This window comes from Carcharodon carcharias, chromosome 21, assembly GCF_017639515.1.
Source record: "Carcharodon carcharias isolate sCarCar2 chromosome 21, sCarCar2.pri, whole genome shotgun sequence".
Lineage (NCBI taxonomy): Eukaryota > Metazoa > Chordata > Chondrichthyes > Lamniformes > Lamnidae > Carcharodon > Carcharodon carcharias.
This window is the reverse complement of record NC_054487.1, coordinates 13,365,198-13,384,534: the sequence shown is the minus strand read 5'-3', so window position 1 is coordinate 13,384,534 and position 19,337 is coordinate 13,365,198. Positions and strand designations below refer to the sequence as shown.

The 19,337-nt window shown below is 45.4% G+C and overlaps 1 protein-coding gene across 2 annotated transcripts in view; it reads right to left on the bottom strand.

Moving 5' to 3' along the window:
• LOC121293133 (E3 ubiquitin-protein ligase TRIM33-like) overlaps positions 1–19,337 on the bottom strand; it is a 127,539-nt gene that overhangs the window by 48,207 nt on the left and 59,995 nt on the right. For both annotated transcript variants that reach the window (XM_041215858.1, XM_041215857.1), the window contains exons 3-4: positions 6,025–6,172; positions 4,961–5,093 (exon numbers count right to left, since the gene is read on the bottom strand). In XM_041215858.1, the coding sequence (XP_041071792.1) occupies positions 4,961–5,093; positions 6,025–6,172 (281 nt within the window). The remainder of the gene's footprint in view (positions 1–4,960; positions 5,094–6,024; positions 6,173–19,337) is intronic.

The following is a 19,337-nucleotide window of genomic DNA, read 5'->3' as shown; positions in this document are numbered from 1 at the left end:
CTGTACCCCAGTGTTTTACAGTGTCAGGCCTGTACCCCAGTGTTTTACAGTGACAGACTTGTACCCCAGTGTAATACATTGACAGACCTGTACCCCAGTGTTTTACAGTGACATGTCTGTACCCCAGTGTGATACAGTGACAGGCCTTGTACCCCAGTGTTTTACATTGACAGGCCTGTACCCCAGTGTTTTACAGTGTCAGGCCTGTACCCCAGTGTTTTACAGTGTCAGGCCTGTACCCCAGTGTTTTACAGTGACAGGCCTGTACCCCAGTGTTTTACAGTGACAGGCCTGTACCCCAGTGTTTTACAGTGACAGACCTGCCCCCACAATTACTGTATCCCAGTGTTATACAGTGACAGACGTGTCCTCGCCAGTACTGTACCCCAGTGTTATACAGTAACCGACCAGTCCCCACCAGTTCTGTATCCCAGTGTTATACAGTGACAGACCAGTCCCCACCAGTTCTGTATCCCAGTGTTATACAGTGACAGACCTGTCCCCACCAGTTCTGTATCCCAGTGTTATACAGTGACAGACCAGTCCCCACCAGTTCTGTATCCCAGTGTTATACAGTGACAGACCTGTCCCCACCAGTACTGTATCCCAGTGTTATACAGTGACAGACCCGTCCCCACCAGTACTGTACCTCAGTGTTATACAGTGACAGACCTGTCCCCACCAGTACTGTATCCCAGTGTTATACAGTGACAGACCTGTCCCCACCAGTACTGTATCCCAGTGTTATACAGTGACAGACCTGTCCCCACCAGTACTGTACCCCAGTGTTCTTCAGTGACAGACCTGTCCCCACCAGTACCGTATCCCAGTGTTAACAGTGACAGACCTGTACCCACCAGTACTGTACCCCAGTGTTATGCAGTGACAGACCTGTACCCACCAGTACTGTACCCCAGTGTTATACAGTGACAGACCTGTCCCCACCAGTACTGTATCCCAGTGTTATACAGTAACAGACCTTTCCCCACCAGTACTGTACCCCAGTGTTATACAGTGACAGACTTGTACCCCAGTGTTTTACAGAGACAGGCCTGTACCCCAGTGTTATACAGTGACAGACTTGTACCCCAGTGTTATACAGTGACAGGCCTGTACCCCAGTGTTATACAGTGACAGACTTGTACCCCAGTGTTATACAGTGACAGGCCTGTACCCCAGTGTTATACAGTGACAGACTTGTACCCCAGTGTTTTACAGTGACAGACTTGTACCCCAGTGTTTTACAGTGACAGACTTGTACCCCAGTGTTAAACAGTGACAGACTTGTACCCCAGTGTTATACAGTGACAGACTTGTACCCCAGTGTTTTACAGTGACAGACTTGTACCCCAGTGTTTTACAGTGACAGGCCTGTACCCCAGTGTTATACAGTGACAGACTTGTACCCCAGTGTTTTACAGTGTCAGGCCTGTACCCCAGTGTTTTACAGTGTCAGGCCTGTACCCCAGTGTTTTACAGTGTCATGCCTGTGCCCCAGTGTTTTACAGTGTCAGGCCTGTACCCCAGTGTTTTACAGTGTCAGGCCTGTACCCCAGTGTTTTACAGTGTCAGGCCTGTATCCCAGTGTCTTACAGTGTCAGGCCTGTACCCCAGTATTTTACAGTGACAGACCTGTCCCCACCAGTACTATACCCCAGTGTTATACAGTGTCAGGCCTGTATCCCAGTGTTATACAGTGTCAGGCCTGTATCCCAGTGTTATACAGTGTCAGGCCTGTACCCCACTGTTTTACAGTGTCAGGCCTGTACCCCAGTGTTATACAGTGACAGGCGTGTACCCCAGTTTTACAGTGAGAGGCCTGTACCCCAGTGTTATACAGTGACAGGCCTGTACCCCAGTGTTTTACAGTGTCAGGCCTGTACCCCAGTGTTATACAGTGACAGGCGTGTACCCCAGTTTTACAGTGAGAGGCCTGTACCCCAGTGTTTGACAGTGACAGGCGTACCGCAGTGTTTTACAGTGAGAGGCCTGTACCCCAGTGTTATACAGTGACAGGCCTGTACCCCAGTGTTATACAGTGCCAGACCTGTACCCCAGTGTTTTACAGTGACATACCTGTACCCCAGTGTTATACAGTGACAGACCTGTACCCCAGTGATATGCAGTGACATGCCTGTACCCCAGTGTAATACATTGACAGACCTGTACCCCAGTATTTTACAGTGACATGGCTGTACCCCAGTGTGATACAGTGACATGCCTTGTACCCCAGTGTGATACAGTGACAGGCCTGTACCCCAGTGTTTTACAGTAACAGACCAGTACCCCAGTGTTTTACAGTGACAGACCTGTACCCCAGTGTTTTACAGTGTCAGGCCTGTACCCCAGTGTTTTACAAAGTCAGGCCTTACCCCAGTGTTTTACAGTGTCAGGCCTGTACCCCAGTGTTTTACAGTGTCAGGCCTGTACCCCAGTGTTATACAGTGACATACCTGTACCCCAGTGTTTTACAGTGTCAGGCCTGTACCCCAGTGTTTTACAGTGTCAGGCCTGTACCCCAGTGTTTTACAGTGACATACCTGTACCCCAGTGTAATACATTGACAGACCTGTACCCCAGTGTTTTACAGTGACATGTCTGTACCCCAGTGTGATACAGTGACAGGCCTTGTACCCCAGTGTTTTACAGTGACAGGCCTGCACCCCAGTGTTTTACAGTGTCAGGCCTGTACCCCAGTGTTTTACAGTGACAGGCCTGTACCCCAGTGTTTTACAGTGACAGACCTGCCCCCACAATTACTGTATCCCAGTGTTATACAGTGACAGACCTGTCCTCGCCAGTACTGTACCCCAGTGTTATACAGTGACAGACCAGTCCCCACCAGTTCTGTATCCCAGTGTTATACAGTGACAGACCAGTCCCCACCAGTTCTGTATCCCAGTGTTATACAGTGACAGACCTGTCCCCACCAGTACTGTATCCCAGTGTTATACAGTGACAGACCCGTCCCCACCAGTACTGTAGCCCAGTGTTATACAGTAACAGACCCGTCCCCACCAGTACTGTATCCCAGTGTTAAACAACAACAGACCTGTCCCCACCAGTACTGTACCTCAGTGTTATACAGTGACAGTCCTGTCCCCACCAGTACTGTATCCCAGTGTTATACAGTGACAGACCTGTCCCCACCAGTACTGTATCCCAGTGTTAACAGTGACAGACCTGTACCCACCAGTACTGTACCCCAGTGTTATACAGTGACAGACCTGTCCCCACCAGTACTGTATCCCAGTGTTAACAGTGACAGACCTGTACCCACCAGTACTGTACCCCAGTGTTATGCAGTGACAGACCTGTACCCACCAGTACTGTACTCCAGTGTTATACAGTGACAGACCCGTCCCCAGCAGTACTGTACCCCAGTGTTAACAGTGACAGGCCTGTAGCCCAGTGTTATGCAGTGACAGGCCTGTACCCCAGTGTTTTACAGTGACAGACCTGCCCCCACAATTACTGTATCCCAGTGTTATACAGTGACAGACCTGTCCTCGCCAGTACTGTACCCCAGTGTTATACAGTAACCGACCAGTCCCCACCAGTTCTGTATCCCAGTGTTATACAGTGACAGACCAGTCCCCACCAGTTCTGTATCCCAGTGTTATACAGTGACAGACCTGTCCCCACCAGTACTGTATCCCAGTGTTATACAGTGACAGACCCGTCCCCACCAGTACTGTAGCCCAGTGTTATACAGTAACAGACCCGTCCCCACCAGTACTGTACCCCAGTGTTAAACAACAACAGACCTGTCCCCACCAGTACTGTATCCCAGTGTTATACAGTGACAGACCTGTCCCCACCAGTACTGTATCCCAGTGTTATACAGTGACAGACCTGTCCCCACCAGTACTGTATCCCAGTGTTATACAGTGACAGACCTGTCCCCACCAGTACTGTACCCCAGTGTTATACAGTGACAGACCTGTCCCCACCAGTACTGTATCCCAGTGTTAACAGTGACAGACCTGTACCCACCAGTACTGTACCCCAGTGTTATACAGTGACAGACCTGTCCCCACCAGTACTGTATCCCAGTGTTAACAGTGACAGACCTGTACCCACCAGTACTGTACCCCAGTGTTATGCAGTGACAGACCTGTACCCACCAGTACTGTATCCCAGTGTTATACAGTGACAGACCTGTCCCCACCAGTACTGTATCCCAGTGTTAACAGTGACAGACCTGTACCCACCAGTACTGTACCCCAGTGTTATGCAGTGACAGACCTGTACCCACCAGTACTGTACCCCAGTGTTATACAGTGACAGACCTGTCCCCACCAGTACTGTATCCCAGTGTTATACAGTAACAGACCTTTCCCCACCAGTACTGTACCCCAGTGTTAACAGTGACAGACCCGTCCCCAGCAGTACTGTATCCCAGTGTTATGCAGTGACAGACACATCCCCACCAGTACTGTACCCCAGTGTGATACAGTGACAGGCCTTGTACCCCAGTGTGATACAGTGACAGGCCTGCACCCCAGTGTTATACAATGACATGGCTGTACCCCAGTGTGATACAGTGACATGTCTGTACCCCGGTGTGATACAGTGACAGGCCTTGTACCCCAGTGTTATACAATGACATGGCTGTACCCCAGTGTGATACAGTGACATGCCTGTACCCCAGTGTTATACAGTGACATGGCTGTACCCCAGTGTTATACAGTGACAGACCTGTACCCCAGTGTGATATAGTGACCGGCCTTGTACCCCAGTGTGATACAGTGACAGGCCTGTACCCCAGTGTGATACAGTGACATGCCTGTACCCCAGTGTTATACAGTGACATGCCTGTACCCCAGTGTGATACAGTGACATGCCTGTACCCCAGTGTGATACAGTGACAGGCCTTGTACCCCAGTGTTTTGCAGTGACAGACGCATGCCTGTGTTGTGAGCAGGCAGCCATGGCTGTGTCTGCCCTGTCTAGTTACCTGTGCTCCTTGTGTTCCAGCAACTGGCAGTCTCGACACGTTAACCGGTCACAGGTCTCACAGAAAAGCTTGAGCTGCTCCTGCCTGTGGATGGGGCAGAAGAGCATTCGCTGGTTGGACACACTGACCGCCTCTGAGGAAACACAGAAAAGGGTGCAACAAGGTCCAGGTTAACATTTTCCACTGCCGATCCTGTCTGACCCTTCTGGAATGCCAGCCGCGCTCAAATTAAACCGCTGATAACTCGCTGCCATTAACATTTAACAGCATGGATCCCAGATTGCTGAGGTGGGGGTGGGGTTTGAGGGGGAAGGGTTTAGTTCACCTTTTCAGCCTTTTGGTTGAGCCTATTTGTAATCCTCATCGCCCACAATGAGCATTTCACATATTTAGCCGCAAAGCCACCCTCATTTTAACGGGACTCTAATGTGACAAACCCCAAGCGTCAGGCAAGCTTTTCCTCTTCCAGCTGTCTTTTCCCTAGCATTTGCTACTTTTTAAGTTTACCCCTCGTACTTGCTGGATTCGCAACCCCTTACAAAACATCCTTTCTCTCACGTCTCGTAGCCTTTTTAGTTTTATGCCCTGGCGATCTGCATATTCCAATTTACAACAGGGCGTCTCTCTCTCTCTCTGTAATCCAGCCCCGAGTGTCCAGGTTTTAGTTCAGGCCTCACCGTGACATCCGGTTGCCACACAAGGTGACCACTGAGCCTGCTGAAACATTTAACAGTGGTCACTTTTGGAAGCCAGCCAGTTCAAATTTAAATCCTCTCCTGGGTTCACTGCTGACAAGCGATGGGCAGGTACCCCACCCCCCACCCCCGGCATCCTGCGGTACCTGGGTGCTAACGCTAGGATCAATTTTCGTTTGTTGGAATGGCATCATCGTGTGCCTAACCAATAAAAAAACAAAGCTGCAAAACTAGTACCTGCCCCCCCACCCCCAAATTCACCCTCCCTTTCTCCTGGTGAGACTCAGTTAAGAACCAGTGCTGCAGAGGGTCTATACGTAAGTTTGGGGGGCAGGGGGGGTGGTTGCTGGTGAATTGTTTTATATTTACCTGGTGACACATCCTTCTTCTGTCTTACAGTGTGATCTTTTGTAAACTTGACTCTTTGATGGGCCTCGATGCAGGTTTTACAGAGCCACTCGAGACACTCGACACAGAAGCCACTGGCCTCAGCGTTGTCCTCACAGCTCGTACAGACCTGAGCAAAGGAAAGCAGCAAGTGGTTATTGACCTGGGAAGGAAGCCAAGCCCCAATATCGGCGCAGGGAAGGGATGAGACGAAGGTGTTTCTTACGGGAACAAGCCAATCCTACCCCCATTACGGTGTCACTATTTCTTCAGAACGGGGGAAGGGCGTTTTAACCCCTTCAGCCCATTGTGAGATTTAATCAGATCATGGGTGATTTCTATCTTAGCTCCATTTTGGAACGTGCCCCCTGACTTCACTCTGACTGTCTTGGCTCTAGATTATAGCCCCTTGAGCTGGGGTTCCCCACCAGACAAAATGGCTTCTCTGCCTCTATCATTTTGAAGCCTTTCAGCATTTTAAGCACCTTGGTCAGGCCACTCCTCAAACCTGACCAAACAGGCAGATCAAAACGTGCCCATGATGCAACTGGGCCAGGAAGCAGAAACAAAATGGCCGTCAACCTACTGGGAACGTTAAACAAAAGCAAAATACTGCGGTTGCCGGAAATCGGAAGTAAAAACAGAAAATGCTGGAAAAACTCAGCAGGCCTGACAGCATCTGTGGAGAGAGAAACAGAGCTAACGTTTTGAGCTCTGGAGCAGAGTCATACGGACTTGAAATGTTAACTCAGTTTCTCTCTCCACAGATACTGCCAGACCTGCTGAACTTTTCCAGCATTGTCTATCTTTATACTTGGAAAGTTAATTGCGGTGAGAGCCAACATTCCTGTGTCATACACTGTTATGTTCAACAATGAAATTTACTGATCCATGGGAAGATAATCTCTCACGCCGTATTTATAAGTTACCAAGATTGTGAAGTGCTTAAGGAAGGACATCCAACCTATTTTAGCTCAGTCACTCGTAGCATCCAAGTTTCTCAAATGAGCTGAGCTTTTCACCTCTGTTACTCAGACCAGCATTCCATTCTTGCCTCTTGTAAAGATAGTAAATCATATCGCAAATCATTTCCATAACCCACAGGGAGAGGTCCTGATCTGCTAAATTAACCCAGTAAATGAGGCATGAGAAATTCACATGGGACAGCGTGTTACCAGACTACCATGGAATCTTGAATGGTACACAAAGCTTTGCAAGTAATTTATATAGCACCTTTCATGACTTCAGGGTGTCCCAAAGAACTTGACAGCCAATGAAGTGCTTCTGAAATGTAATCACTGTTGTACGTAGGAAACACTGCAGGCAATTTGTGTGCCATAAAACCCCACCCCACAATACGGTAATAACCAGATTATCTGTTTTAGTGATGTTGATCGAGAAATAAATATTGGCCAGGACATTTGAGTTAACACATGTGCTCTTCTTCAGAATAGTGCCAAGGGTCCTTTTAGGTCCACTCTGTTGGTTCCACCGGAAAGACAAAACCACACACACACACACACACACACACACACACACACACAGACACACACACACACACACACACACACAGACACACATACACACACACACACACACACACACACACAGACACACACACACACACACACACACACACACACACACACACACACACACACACAAATTAAAGTGCAAATGCTGGAAATCTCAAATCAGAACAGGTAACACTGAAAATATAGAACAGGTCAGTCTCCAAAGAGGGAAAACAGCAGATTAATCTTTCAAATTTGTTCCATTCAGTGGTGCTGTAAGATTCTCTTTACAGTTGTTAACTGACCTGCTGTACATTTCCAACATTTCCTGTTTCAAATTTTAAAAGTTTATAGTTCACAGTGTTCCATCTAGCAAACAAAAAAGTCCTAATGACAACCCTGCGTCCTGTTTGAGATCCTGATCTCTTGCTTCCTCATCGCCCATCTATTTCCTGTTAACTCGTTCACTGCCAAAACACTGTACAGGCTTTTCAAGTAAAGATCTTTGAACAGAACATACGTGGCAGAGAGATTTGTGCATACAAGGAAAGCCTTGCATTTGTGTAGCGCTTTTTCACGACCCCAGGATTCCCAAAGCACTTTACAGCCAATGAAGTGCTTTTGAAATGTGGTCACTGTTGTGAAGTAGGAAACGTGACAGCCAATTTGTGCACAGCAAGATCCAATATACAGCCATTGATAACAATCAGGGGATCTCTTTTAGGTGTCGGTTGAGGGAAAATATTTGGACAGGGCATAAGGGTGGGCTCCCCTTCTCTTTGAAATAGTGGCCATGGGATCTTTTACATCCACCAGAGAGGGCAGATAGAGCCTCAGTTTGACACCTCATTAAATTGACAGCACTTCCTGTTAATGTATTATCAATTACTTTGTTAAGATTTGTTAATGTCAATTATATTGTTAAGGGCAAGGAAAACAGGTCTTGGGCATTAATTGACCTTGGGCACATACAAATAGGGGACACCTGGAACACTGGGTTGTGCGGGAGGGGAGCCGTGAGACTGAAAAGTCAATAAACTCTCTCAATAAAGAAATGCTCTGTGTCTTGGTTTCGGCTTCACCAGCCAGCTTGGATCCTGTTAGGACTTCCAACAGTGCAGCACCACCTCAGTACTGCATTGACAAAGATGGTGTGCCTGTCCCTCGAGTAGGACTTCTTTGGCTGTTTCTTCTCTTCTGACTCCTTGAAGATCTCACTGGCATGACCAAGTGACTTGGTGGGCAAAATTCAGGTGCCTGCCTTACTGGCAGCATTTTTGTTCAGTTGCCCTTCATTGCGCACAATCACAGTTTGTAATAGACTGTCTCCTTGCGCTGAGAGTCTCTCCCCTCTGGCCCCCACATTTGAAGCTCGCCCAACACCAGGGTCTTGGCTGCTAGGCTGCAGTCTCCCACTCGCCTTGGACCTGCAAGAGGCAAGCTGGCAATCTGCAAGTTTGGCACCATCACTCCGCATCCCAAAAGATTGAAGACCTGCAAATCTCTACAAAAAATAAAACACTGCAGCTGTTGAATGAGTTTCCCAGAATGAACCATTGCCAGTCACTGGGGCGAAACAGGATGCAAGCTTACCTACAAAGTTGACCGTTGCCAAAAATTAATTGGCACCCTGTTTTGACAAACAGATCATAGATCATTTTTGACAATAAGTAAAAATATTATACCCACCCATGGCAAGTAATAATGTTGTTGAGAAACTCTTTCCATTTCAGACAGCCTGTGTCAGCATCGAGTATCATCAGCTTTGGGTCAGGGCTAAGTTAGATGTCGAGTAAAGTCTCCTCTACCCTGCCACAACGACGTGCATCAGCCTCAAACGCAAAAAAATCATCTCATGATGCACCAGTTTGACACTTTTTCCATGACCTACCCCCACTGTCCTGTGACCCCTCTCAAGGAGATTGCCAACTGGTGAAGAATAAAAGGTCACTTCTTGTACTATTGGGTCACAATCAGTTGACCAGGCCGAGCTTGACCAAACCCAGTGGACACCATTCGAACCAACAAATTCCATCCCATCAGTCTAGTTTGGAATTGAGCCGGGGTGAAAGGTTAATATCTAACCCGCTGTGAACATCCACTTCCTTCCTCACATGTTTTTTATTATCTACACTTATAAATTGTAGTTTTAACTTTCATTGCTGTGGGTTCAGGATCATTGGGTTGAGCTGGAATTCAGTGAGGCTAGAATACACTGTGATGATCTCCAGGTCCATAGGCTGTACTAATACTTCAAAACATAGAATCAAGTAGCACAGGAGGCCATTCAGCACATAGGATCAGTTATGTGAAAAAGCTATCCAATCTGAGAGCCGGCAAACTCCCCTTCCTTTTTCCCCTTATCGCCCTTTATTAAATTTATCTCTTTCTCCATTATGAATCCAATTCCCTGTTGAAAGCAGTTGTAACATCAACTTCCACCGACTCTTCAGGCAACGCAATCCCGTTCATAACAACTTCCTGAGTAAAAGAGCTCTTAGAGACATGCTGTCCAAGCTTTTTACCTAGCGCTCACCAGGACAGAATGACAAGAATGCCAAATTTCAAAGGGAGCAACAATTTACACTGCATGAGAAAAGGGTGCTGATTGGTTGGCAAGTGGATTCTGATTGGTTAAGGCATTGCCATGGAGAATGCGCTAATTCAAAAAAAGGCACAATGCCTGGACGTGTTCCTTTTGCCTGCAGAAGGGAGGCCCCTAACAAGCATATGAGAGTCATATTGCAGGCCCAACTAATAATCTTAAAATGGTTGTTAGTGTAATTCTTAGCACACTCAGGGTTGATCAGCAAGTGTTGTCCAATCGTGAAATCACATCTAATGTTAGACATTTTGGCTGGGATTTTCCAGGACCAGAGGCAGTGCCCCAGTGAGAAGTCCATTGACTTGCGGCAGGACCGGAAAATCGCAGAGGTGGGTGGGGGCAGGAAATCCCCCCTGTATTCTGAGCTTTGCAAGCAGAAACTGGTTGAGCGCTGTCAGTACCGTGCACAGCCGAAGGGACAGTCTACGCATCTGACACCGCACCGACACCGAAATTCATTTGTGTGGTAGGCAGAATGTCTTTCTGGCTTGACGGCAGCTTCCTGTTAGTGAAAGATACCAACCATGTTGCTCCATTAAGCTTGCACAATGAGCAGATGGCTTGGGACCTATTTATGAGATTGCCAATAAAGCCAAACTTGTAGCACATGGAGTAGGAATCGCAACATGAAAAAAAAAAGCCTCATCACCTTCTTGGCTCTTTTGCTAATTATCTTAAAGCTGTGTCCTCTGGTTGCCGACCTGCAATGTTTACATCTTTTAATTGCACTAGTGTCCATCACACTTGAAGCACTTCCCAACATGTGCTGCTGGCAGTTTGTTCAATTGGCTGAATGTCAAGCGTGTCACCTTGATTGACTGGAGATGGGTGGTTACGAGACCAGACATACATCTTCAAATGCCACAGTACAGCAACAGCTCCTATGCCTATGTGAAAAACATTTTGTTTCCTTCCCTGTTGTTAACCCAACCTTTCAAGAAGAGCAGGGATGTTAGAGAATCTGAAACAGGAATGTGGCATGGATTATAACTGAAGGTCATTCAGATGAACTAGGAAGGAGCGTAGTAACTGCTCAACCCCCTCATGCCTATGGCAGTAGGGTCTGGTACATACAGGGTTAATGTGGGACTGAATACAGCACCGCCCACATTGTGATGTAAGGTGGCACATGACCCAGAGTCAGGCTCAGTCTAAGATGGACGGAGATGTGTAAAGATCTAGATGGAGGCAGCTCCATCCTGTACCCTCTACAGTATATAGTTAGTAGTTGCTAATAAAGACTTGCTGTTAATATACTCAAGACTAAGAAGCCTACTTCATGGTGTCCTAAGTACGATTCTTCAATGATTACTGCACCATTCAGTTATATCATGGCTGATCTTAACTCCATACTCCTTGACGCCATTTCCTAACAAAAATCTAAACCTCTGTCTTGAAATTTTCTATGAGCCCAGCACCCACAGCTTTGCTTTTTGGTGGTGGGGGGAGGGGGGGATGAATGCTCCAGGTTTTCACTATCCTTTACATGAGATAGTGCTTCCTGATATCACTCCTGAATGACATAACTCTAACTTTAAGAGGTTGTCAGGAAAGCTAGACTACTCTAGAGCTAGGCACCTCTGATCCTGAAAGATATACAGGACAGCCTCACTCTGTTTCTCAGCATGTGCCGAGGTGGTCTTCTGAGATCCCTGGGGTGTGCCTTTCCCATTCTGCAACAGTCACAGAATAAGGTGTTAATCTAGGAGTGGCATCATTGCCAACTTCACAATGTGGTGCACTTTTTAGTGGTACTTATGCAAGAGATAAAACCCACCTCTTTGACCAAACCATTGGTCGCCTCTTCCAATAACTGCGTGTGGCTTGGTGACAAGTTTGGCCTGATAGCACTCAAATGAAGCACCCTGTGTTAAGTGTGCTATATAAATGAAAGTTATTGGAGCTGTATTGTCTCTTAGTAGGGCTTACCAGTGTTCCTTTTTATAAACCTGTTCTCCCAGTCATTGCCTAAACCAAGACTCAATTGTGTTTATTCTACCACTACCCAAAATCTAGGTCACAAGATTCCTTACGTTGCTTCCAGTAAAGCTTTCTGTACAACAGCCCCACCCACCAACCAATCATCCCTCGCCCTCCCACCCCCTAGCTCGCCTTTCAGTAGGAGGTGTTACATTGAAGAGCATGCTGCTCTTCAGAGGAGAACCGATTCATTATACCATTGGACCTTGGAACTCCAGTGAGTAAAGTCCAAACACCTACTCAGTTATTCAGGAGTCTGCTCCCGAAAGTTCAAAGGACAAGTCACTGAGCTAAAAAAAGGAGAACATTAAAGAAATAAAGTCTAGCCTTGCATTTATATAGAGGCCTTTCACAACTCCAGTACTTTACAGCCAGTCAAGTACTTTTCTGAAGTGTACACCATTGCAATTTATGTAATGCTGCCTCTGATTTGCACACAGCCAAGACCCACATCGGCAATGCGATCACGACCAGATAATTTGTTTTTTAAATTGATAAATATGGCAGGACACCAATGAGAGTTCCCCTCTCCGTCAAAATGGTGCCATGGGATTTTTACAACCACCTCCGAGGGCAAACAGGGTCTCAGTTTAACGTCTCGTCCAAAAAACAGCACCTCTGCCAGTGCAGCACCTCCTCACTTGAACCCACAAGATTCGGGCCCAAAAGGAGGAGACCCAAATTGCTAGGCCATGCCACACTTGGAGTACTGTACCCAGCTCTGGATGGTAGCCACACAAGGAGACCATGTCCACCCTCGACACTGTGCAGGTCACAGTAAAGAGGCTGATCACCAGCATTATAGAAAAAAAACGAAGAACTACATAATTCAGAGACCCTTCAAATCACAAAGGGAGAGAAGTGTTAGAAGGGGTCTTTAAGAATGTAATAGGATAGAGAGAGTAAACTGATTACTTTCAGGCACAGTAAGGTTGCACCAGTTGAGGGCTATGAAAAGCAGCTTTAGAATAGCTGTCAAGAAGCATTTCTTTAGACACAGGGTGATCAATAGCTGGAACAGGCTGCCAGGAAGGCTTGGAAATCTAGGCACCAAGCCATTTAAGGAACAGCTGGAAGATATCATGGGAAGAGTGGGAGATTGGCAAGACAACTTCTGGCTACACTGGATAACTGAATGATTAAAGCGCATGACAGGATCACGGAAATAAAAGATCACAACTTTGTGATAGCATTGTATTTGTGTTGCTACACAATGCTGTGCGTGCTTGCAACAGCAAGTGTCTCTCAAGCGTGCCTTGCTACAGTGCGTACTGGCAACCTCCACTCTTTATATGCCCATGAGTTTGATACTGAGTGACAAACCAGACAGGGGGTGGGGAAGGTGAAATCAATGGTTGCAGTACTTGCCCTGGACACCAGGGGGTAGAAACAAGGTCTGTCTTATTTCAAGAACTCTGGACAAATGTGATTTTCAAAGCCTTGTCACAACACCCACATTCATGTATCCAACTATGATTGGCAACTGTTCTGGGTGTTCTTCCAGTGACAGTGTTTCAAGTACACATGGCACACACTGCGATGCCAGTCAGATGAAGTTTGACCTTCCATCTCAGTGGCCCTGTCAAGAGTTTTAAACCCTTCCAAACTCCCTTGAGCAACAGTTTCTTCACTTAAAGTTCCCATAGAGTAACTGAAATAGTTCCCCTGATCTAATAGCAAGATCAAAGCAGCAACAGCTCAAACTTGCTGGAATAGAATGAGCACTGCGCTGAACTGCAGAAGGAGAGACTTCTAGCAAGTAACATCTTAACAATAGCTTGCATTTATATACTACCTTAAATGTAGCAATCACTTCTTTCAAATGTTGCAAAGCATAACATTTCATCACATGAAACGAGGCTGCCATAAATATCGAACGATTAACCAGTTAATCTGCTTAGGGAGCGGGTGGGAAAGATGTTGCCATGCAGACAGGCACAACTCAAATGCTGCTGTGAATCTTCATGCTCCCACCCCAGAAAGCAGATGGGACCCTCAGGTTAATGTTTCACCTGAAAAACAGCACCTCCAATAATGTTGGACCTCCCTCTGTTGTGCTCTGGAGTGCCTACATAAAATATGTGCTCAATTTCTGAAGCGGTGCTTAAAAGCCCTTTTAGCACAGAGACAACTGAGTCAAGCTAAAAGTTACCTTTTCAGGCAGCTCTTCTTAAAACCAAGGACATGAAATGCATTACATAAATGCAAGTTATTTCTTCTGTTAACTTATTTTGCCTTACTTGCCAAAGCACACATCCTGATCAACACAATGAACAGTATCTGGATAATGAACACAACACAAATGAAGCAGATCCCTGATCCATACCCATTGGAGTTTAGAAGATTGAGGTGATCTTATTGAAACATATAGGTTCTTGAAGGGGCTGAATAGGGTGAATACCAGGAGGATATTTTCTCTCGTGGGGGAAACGAGAACCAAGGGACATAGTTTCAGAATAAGAGATTCTTTCCCTTTTAAGACAGAGATAAGGAGAATTTTTTTTTCCTCTGAGGGTCATTAAGAGAGAGGAATTCTCTTCCCCAGATGGTAGGGAAGGCTGGGTCTTTAAATTTATTCAAGGCTGAACTAGATGGATTGTTGTTAGACAAGGGTGTCCAGGATTATGGGGTGCAGACAAGAAAGTGGTGCTTATTGAATGGTAGAGCAGGCTCAAAGGGCTGAATGGCCTTCTCCTGCTCCTAAGTCCTATGTTCCTGTCAGTGAACTTTTGTATGGCAATCTCCACTGATAAGATTTAAGGGACACAATATTGCAGGGGGATTAATACAATTAGATGGAGATTGCCTAATATCAGCTGTGTACAGTCTCCTCCTCAACATTGGCTCAGGATATAATTGGTGACTTAGTGTGAATGTTGTAGTTTTACCAGCAAGGTTCCAGTAGGAAGGGAGCTGAACAGTTCGGGAAGAACGGGTTATGGTAGGAGAGTCTTCATTTCTACAAAGCGAGGAAACTAGGAAGCGGGTACAAGAGTATCGGAAGGTGCGCTTACCACATGGGACAAACAATGAAGGAAAGTTCAGATGGAGCAATGACTATTCTATGTCAATAAAACAAACAAAGGTGCAGTGGGAGAGAGAGAGAGTTCAGTAAAACAATAATAATACTGTCTATTGACAGCAGTTGGCCATAGGCAGGGCAGGACACACAGCAAACAGTCTATTTTTACAGAAAAATAAATTACTCAGAACACAGTTGTTTTATACCATGCAATATACAGTAAATAGTCTATTTACAGCGAGTCACTATGAACTACAGTGAGCAGAACTCATGGCCAAAAACTACCACAACATTCCCCAAAAAAAGATTTCTCCAGCAAAAATGCAGTGAGTGGAGGATAGTTACATACAAATGATGCGCACAAGATCAATCCCAGTCACTTGCCGCAGGGCATTCTCTCAGCACGATTGATGGGAGAATTATCCAATCATCTCTATTCTGGCCAGGCATAGTGGAATGATCATGTGTAGTAAACAATAACCACATTATATCAACAAAACAGCAAGAAAGAAATAGAACAGAGAAAGAGGGAAAGGGAAGAAGAGAGAGAGAGAGAGCGAGCAAGAGAAAGGACAGAGCTTCCCCAGTGATTAAAGGAATGGTTAATGCAAAAAAAAGTGTTTACTTTTCCTCAAATAACTGAGAGAAGTGGGAGGACTTGACCATCCAGGCTGCTGACAGCCATTTTGTCCATCCTGTTGTTTAAACAGCTTCACATTGTAAATGTGCTGATTTTATAAGCATGATGGAAAGGGGCAGAGGATGCACAGTCGATTTCCCACTTTTGACAGGCTTTACAACCACACAATAGATAAACATTCACCAAATTTTGTTCTTAGACAAGTGAAATATTTCAATTAGGGCCATAAGTAGCAGAGGGCTACACTTATTCCAAAAGCACAGAGTTAATCACAGGCAGTAGGATCAATAGATGTGGGCTTGCAATGTAATTGAAACCAACTGGTTCAATGGAAGCAGTAGACAAGTGGGAAACTGAATGGTATCGCATGACCCATTATAAATAATGCATGGTGAAAATGAGCTCTGTGCAAATCCCCAATGACTGCCTGGTTTGAACTCCAACTCTGAAAGGGAAGTAGCTGGTTTAGGACTGTACAGTCGCACATGCATGCTGGATGGTTTTCAGCGAAGATGAAAATTCAAGCTAAAAGGACAACATTAAGAAATGAGCTTAGAACTAAATTTACTTCAAGGATTGAGCACTTCTTTTTTGCCCCTTTCCTATTGATCCCCTAAGTTCTCTCTCTCAATCGGTTAGCGGCTTACAGACTTCGGAACAGATGTTGGAGGTCAAGAAGGATGATTAGGATCAGAGTTTCACTCAAGTTCCAGTGGCTTTGAGATGTTGGAAACAAACAATTGGGTCACTTTATTGAAGTTTTTTTCTTAAAAGTTCCTAAAAACATTGAAAATAAAGTTTTCAAAAGTTATATATTTTTAACTGAAGTCCCCTGATACTCAAAACTAAACATTACTAAAATCTGGGAACAATAAGAAAAAAAAGATTTCTAATTTATATTACAACCTCGGATGTCCCAAAGCGCTTTAAGGCCAATGCAGTACTGAATGATGCATCACTAAGTAATGGAAGAAACCTGGCAGCCATAAAAACACCAAGACCAGAGAATAGATGAAAGCCAAAATTATTTCAAACACAATGTACTGAATGATGGAAGAAAAATAGATCACTCCGCCAAATTATCTCATTTCTGCTTTGCAGTAAGTGAGCAATAATGTGCCATTATGTAGCCAAATGCATAACCCATCACTGTGATTTTGATAAGTGCTCCCAAATGTTCAGTCGTACTGCCTCTAGCGTCCAACAACAGAACGTCACCCAGGTCAAATCACATATTTTAAAACTGCAATTCACATATTCAGGTAAGAAACACAAATTTCCCCAAATTGAAGGTACTCACGTTACACATTTGGCCCCTTTCAGACTCATTCCTGCTCAAGAGCTACAGTTGACAACATTGTATTCTCAATACAGTTGGGGCATAGGAAGAGAAGGGGGACATTCAGTCCTCAACCTGTTCCAATATTCACTTAGATCATGGCTGGTACGTATCCCCACTCCATTTACCTGCCTTAGTTCCAGAACTCGTAAACATCCTTAGGAGAAACCTATCAATCGCAGTTTTGAAATTCTTAATTCACAGCTTTTTGGGGGAAAATTCCAGATTTCCACTTACCTTTTTTGGAAGTATGAACCTGCCAATCAGAAAATCTAATTGATACAAGCGGAGAGCGACGCAGGTTCCTACAACAGCAACCCCAAAGGAATTTAGGACCTCCTGCCTGGTGAACTGTGCCACTTCCCAAATTGGAACTGAAATGGAGAAGTGTGTTTGGTTTTCAATTAAGCATCCATAAAGTGTACAAGGTTTTTGGCAAAATATCCATCTGTTCCTCGTGAGGGTGACAAGAATTCGCTGATGACGATACCAGCCAACGAATACATTCATTCAATCGTGTGAATGCGGAAAATAAGTTGGGCAGTTATAAAAACAAATACCTGGATGCTTGGCACACAAGGAGTCATTAAAACTCAGTGCCTGTCAGTAAGTTCAAAGCTTTAAAGCAGTGTTTCATCAAGTGTAGACATTGCAGTTATGGTTTGCACAAGGGTACTGTGGCATGAAGTTTTCAGGCTTCATAAACACCAGCAGAAAACATAGCTGGGCATGTTTCCCTCAGCTCAGTTCCTTTCTCACAGTACTGGGCACATTGGAATTTCTCCTTTTGCCCTATTTGTAGGGATCCAGCAGCAACCACCTCACCAGCGAAAACAAAATGGGGCAAATTAACTTTTGCTGCAGCAAACGGAGTACAGGATCGCACAGACCAATGACTTGCCTAACTAGACCCACAAAGGATAAATTATGTCAGTGGCCAGCCTCTCCAATGGGAGTTATTTTGAGTTGCTTTGGTTTCCAAGGTGCTGAATGCCACTCCACTTCTTCCTGTGCTTTGTTAACTTGGCTCAGTGGTAGCACTTGTCATCTCTGGTTTATAAGGGTTATGAGTTCAATTTCTACACCCAAGATGTGAGCACAAAATTTGGGTTGACACTGTTTAAGGCATCAGGGTCTAGGACAAACCTAGATTTCACCCATAGCCATGCACATTACAACAGGGTCACTGGATAACCATCAAAAGAGGATACCCTAGCCATCTTATTTTCCCTTCTCTGGCTGCAGGTTAGTCAAGCTGATTGCTGTCGCCCAGCTCTTAGTATAGACCCAGTGCCGATGCTTCACATGACTCAGTATCTCAAGTACTGGTTATCCTCAGAGGTGTTGCTGATATTCTTTTATATGAAGATTATATACAATCTGTAGCCCACGCAGGTGAAGCACAAGTCATTAACACAAGACAATTCACTAAAACAACATGCAAGGATGCTAGGCTTCACTTAGATACTGCACACATAACTAGCTTTTCTGCTGAAGATTTGTTCTGGTACAGGATGCCATCATCTCTCTCAAAAATATTCCTAAGCTCTCCAAGGAGCAGTAAGTTATTATAAAGTCGGATGTGGTGCACAGCAATAGCCTAGAAATGATATTGAGATGAATGGCCAGTTAAACCGTTTGTGGAGGTGGTCTAAATAGGAATACTGCACAGGACATTTGAAAAGAAGGAGGATGTCCTGTCAGAGGTGCCATGTCCTCCTGAACCCAGTTCCGAAGAAGAGTCATATCGGATTCAAAACGTTAACTCTGTTTCTCTCTCCACAGATGGTGCCAGACCTGCCGTACTTTTCCAGCATTTTCTGTTTCTGTTTCAAATTTCCGGCATCTGCAGTGTGTTGCTTTTACTTTACCATCTGCGCTTGTTGCAAATGCTGTGACAATTGAGTGCGTGCTCTAGTTGCAATTAAGAGTAACTGATACTGATTGGGGAACAGTCAGGGCAGATACATAAGAACAAGCTTCCACCCGTGGTGGAGAGTGCTATGTGGAAGGAAAAAGCAGCCTGCACCTATGTTATACTGGGCTTTGTGAATAAACCCATGTTGAAGGCAGACTGGCCCCAGCTTCTTCCTTCACCAAATGGATGTTCAGTGACCTAACAGTGCCAATCTAAATTTTGTGCTCACGTCTTGGATGTGGAAATTGGACTTATAACCTTACAACCCAGAGGTGAC